The sequence below is a fragment of the Micropterus dolomieu genome, linkage group LG06 (assembly GCF_021292245.1).
Source record: "Micropterus dolomieu isolate WLL.071019.BEF.003 ecotype Adirondacks linkage group LG06, ASM2129224v1, whole genome shotgun sequence".
NCBI lineage: Eukaryota > Metazoa > Chordata > Actinopteri > Centrarchiformes > Centrarchidae > Micropterus > Micropterus dolomieu.
The window spans coordinates 29,985,464-29,989,143 of NC_060155.1; the positions used below are offsets into that span (position 1 = coordinate 29,985,464).

Genomic DNA, 3,680 nt, shown 5'->3' on the forward strand with positions numbered 1-3,680 from the left:
CTTAAGACTTTCCTCTTTGATAAAGCTTATAGTTAGGGCTGGCTCAGGTGAGTCCTGAACCATCCCTTAGTTATGCTGCTATAGGCCTAGACTGCCGGGGGATTTCCCATGATGCACTGAGCTCCTCTCTCCTCTACTTTCTCTCCCTCTGTATGCAACCTCATCCCATTATTGCATGTTACTAACACAACTTCTCCCCTTTCTGGTAGTCTTGTGCTTTCTCGTCCCTCTCCTCTCTCCTATCACTTCCTGCAGGTTTTCTGGCTCTGGAGCTGTGGAGTCTGGATCTGTGGTTGCGGGTCACCTGCTGCCCCCGTGTTCCTGCTCGACACCCTCTGCTGCAACGACTATTGTTACTAGTCCTTTTATTATTATTGTTATTATAATCATTAACATTGTGATTGTTATCATTAACACTACTATAAATATCTGTACCATTTTTCATTTAGTCTATAGCAACATCACCTTTACTGTCTGTACCTCTGTGTGGATATTGTGTAGGCTGCCTCCCTCCCCTCTCACTCTCTCCTTCCATCCCTCTCTTTTTCTCTCTCTCTCTCTCCCTCTCTCTCCTTCACCCCAACCGGTCGAGGCAGATGGCCGCCCACCCTGAGCCATGGTTCTGCTCGAGGTTTCTGCCTCTGTCTCCTAGTGCTGCTCTTGGTGGGAACTGTTTGGCTTCTGTAAATAGCATCATAGAGTACGGTCTAGACCTGCTCTTTTATGAAAAGCGCTGTGAGATAACTGTTGTTGTGATTTGGCGCTATATAAATAAAATTGAAGTGAAATTGAATTGAATGTACATGCCGATATTCACCCACAGTCATAGCACCACCTGCTGGCAACAGCAAGTGACATTTAAAGAAGCAGCCCCCGCCGCACGTTTTACCTACATGTATGAATTTTCTGTGGCACATGTATCTTGTCCAGACGTACCAAAAAGCCTCTTGGAGCGATGCCCTAAACCCAACAGGAAGTCGGCCATTTTGAATTCTACGGCACTTTTTAGATGATTTACACACTTCGTACTTTAACGAACTCCTCCTAGGGATTTAGTCCGATCGACTTCAAATTTCTGCTGTGCCTTCTAAAGGCATTGACGATGAAAAGTTGTGAGTTTTCGTCGATGGGCGTGTCCGTGGCGTGGCGTGGCGTCAAAGATCAACTCTTCGCCATGACACAGGAAGTTGTTGTAACTTCAGTATACATGCTCACATCTGCACAAAACTTTACGTGCTTGATAACTGTCCCACCACGGAGACATCTACACGCCAATATTAATATATATTCACAGCACGAGGTGCCATGTAACGCCAAAAAGGGGACACAGGAAGTGACGTATAACACCTTCATGCAGCGGCCGAAGCGCGTAGAATATGCAACGCGGCCGGCTCACACCCCGACGCGCTACACATGCGAGGGCCCGCCCAACGCTGCTTGCAGCTTTAATTACTTCTTATTCTTCTTCGAACGTACGTATTCAACATAGTGATGAGTGTCTACACTGCCTGAATTCCAGAAGAAGAAGAAGAACGTAGTGACGAAACCTTTGTATGTACGGTCTATGGACAAAACACGCTCTGTCATGCTGTTTGTACGTTTGGGCTAATGTAGAAACATGGCGGCGCAACATGGTAACGTCCACGTAAGAGAAGCCACGGTGTCTGTAGATAGAAATGGTTCCTTATGTAAGGTCTTTACACACCACTGAAAACATAGTTATGGATCTTAGATTGTTTATCTCAGCAGATCCTCAGAAATATTACACACTGGACCTTATAAGGATGTGGTTCCATTGTATGAAATGCAGAAGAAGAATCTGCAAACAGAGCCCAGCAAGGGATTTTGGTTTATGTAACTGCTTATAGTGGCTAATCAGTATGAAAAGCTTGGCATCCTCTACTCCCCTCCCCGCTCAACTGGCAAATTGCAGGGGATCAAGTCTCCATCTACAGATGATATCTTCATAATTAGTGATGTTAACGCAACGGGCCTCAAATCATTTAGTTGCCTCCGTTTGCTGATCCTAGGAACTGGAATCATGGTGAAAGATTTCCAGATAGTGGGAATTGCCATTTGTTTGATTGAAGACCCAGACCTTTAAATGTGAACCTCTCCTGAGACGGAAGACTTTACAACCTGGTTCCATTTGAACTTTAATGTCTTTAGGCCTGCGGTTTTTCTGCTGACTGTGGAACCAAAGGTCTTCACGCCCACCACCCCAGAAACTGCCTTTACCACCTGAGAGACTGGAGCGTGGCCAGGCTACACCTGCTGCTGCAGGTAAGAAGCACCTGAGAGACTGTTGCTTTGAGAGCTCAGGTGTACGCAGGTGATGTGTGGACAGTACTGATGACTTATGTGCAGGTGATGAGCTGGACTGTGTTTCTGTCATGAGTTGGGGCGCGGACCCAAATGCAGACAATGGCAAGGCGAGGAGGTTGCAGTCCAAAAATGTTTATTAACTCAAAAAACTAACTTAAACAGGCTTACAAGGAGCTCGAGGCAAAGTCCAACAAAGGTAGTCCAGAACACAAGGCAATCCAAAACACAGGGAATAATCCAGAACTAGGAAGACAAGGAACAGGCAGGAACACTCAACTTTAGACGCAAGCAGGTCGTCAAGCAGGCATACATGTACACAGGGACTAACGAGCGGGGCGGGAGCAACACAGGTGAGCGGGATCAGGGCTAACGAGGCAGAGAGAAAGCAGGAAAACAGATGCAGGCAGGCAGAGACAACAGGGGGTAACAGAGAGAACACTTAGACAAGCAGACATGGGTGAATAACCAAGAATGCACAAGTACGGGCTAAACAGAACCAGTAAATGACCAAGGGAATACATAAGACAAAACCGGGAACACAAGACCAGGAGTAAACAAACACAAAAGATATTAACTAATGTACAGGACTAGGAACTAACTGAACAAGAATACACAGAGAAACACAGAACCTAAAACAGACTTAAACAGGAAAGACATGAACACAAAAACCAGACTCCTAACAGTTTCTGGTTTCTCAGTATTACAGAGTGTCTCCTACCTGGCTGGAACCAACAAATGGCAGCTCACCTGGTACCTGTCAGACAGGTGAGGTCTCTTTCTGCTCATCAGATGGAATCTTTCCATCTCCCAGTTCGATTGACATGTGTGTTTTTGTGCATTTTCAGGAGTGTGTCTGGTTTTGGAGCTGAGAGACGAAAGCAGCAGACGGGAGGAGCCCTGTGGACGACCTGCTCTACCTGAGTACAGAGGATACTGCCAGTAAGACCATCACTCCCTGAACCAACTATGAGTCTAACCATAGTCCCAGCTACCAGTCTGACCCCAGTCCCAGCTACCAGTCTGACCCCTGTACCAGCTACCAGTCTGACCCCTGTACCAGCTACCAGTCTGACCCCAGTCCCAGCTACCAGTCTGACCCCAGTCCCAGCTACCAGTCTGACCCCAGTCCCAGCTACCAGTCTGACCCCAGTCCCAGCTACCAGTCTGACCCCAGTCCCAGCTACCAGTCTGACCCCTGTACCAGCTACCAGTCTGACCCCTGTACCAGCTACCAGTCTGACCCCTGTACCAGCTACCAGTCTGACCCCAGTCCCAGCTACCAGGCTGACCCCAGTCCCAGCTACCAGGCTGACCCCAGTCCCAGCTACCAGGCTGACCCCAGTCCCAGCTACCAG

General features: G+C 47.8%; 1 protein-coding gene across 4 annotated transcripts in view; it reads left to right on the forward strand.

Moving 5' to 3' along the window:
* The window catches only part of si:dkey-181m9.8 (E3 ubiquitin-protein ligase RNF31), a 25,166-nt gene extending 21,855 nt beyond the window's left edge, over positions 1-3,311 (forward strand). For 2 of the 4 annotated variants that reach the window (XM_046051191.1, XM_046051192.1), the window contains 3 exons: positions 2,170-2,283; positions 3,024-3,090; positions 3,171-3,311. In XM_046051191.1, coding sequence (XP_045907147.1) covers positions 2,170-2,283; positions 3,024-3,090; positions 3,171-3,268 — 279 coding nt within the window. In that variant the 3' untranslated portion in view covers positions 3,269-3,311. Of the gene's footprint in view, positions 1-2,169; positions 2,284-3,023; positions 3,091-3,170 lie in introns of those variants that run through there. The other 2 variants (XR_006825345.1, XM_046051193.1) reach the window with 2 other exon arrangements.
* The last annotated feature ends 369 nt before the right edge of the window (positions 3,312-3,680 follow it).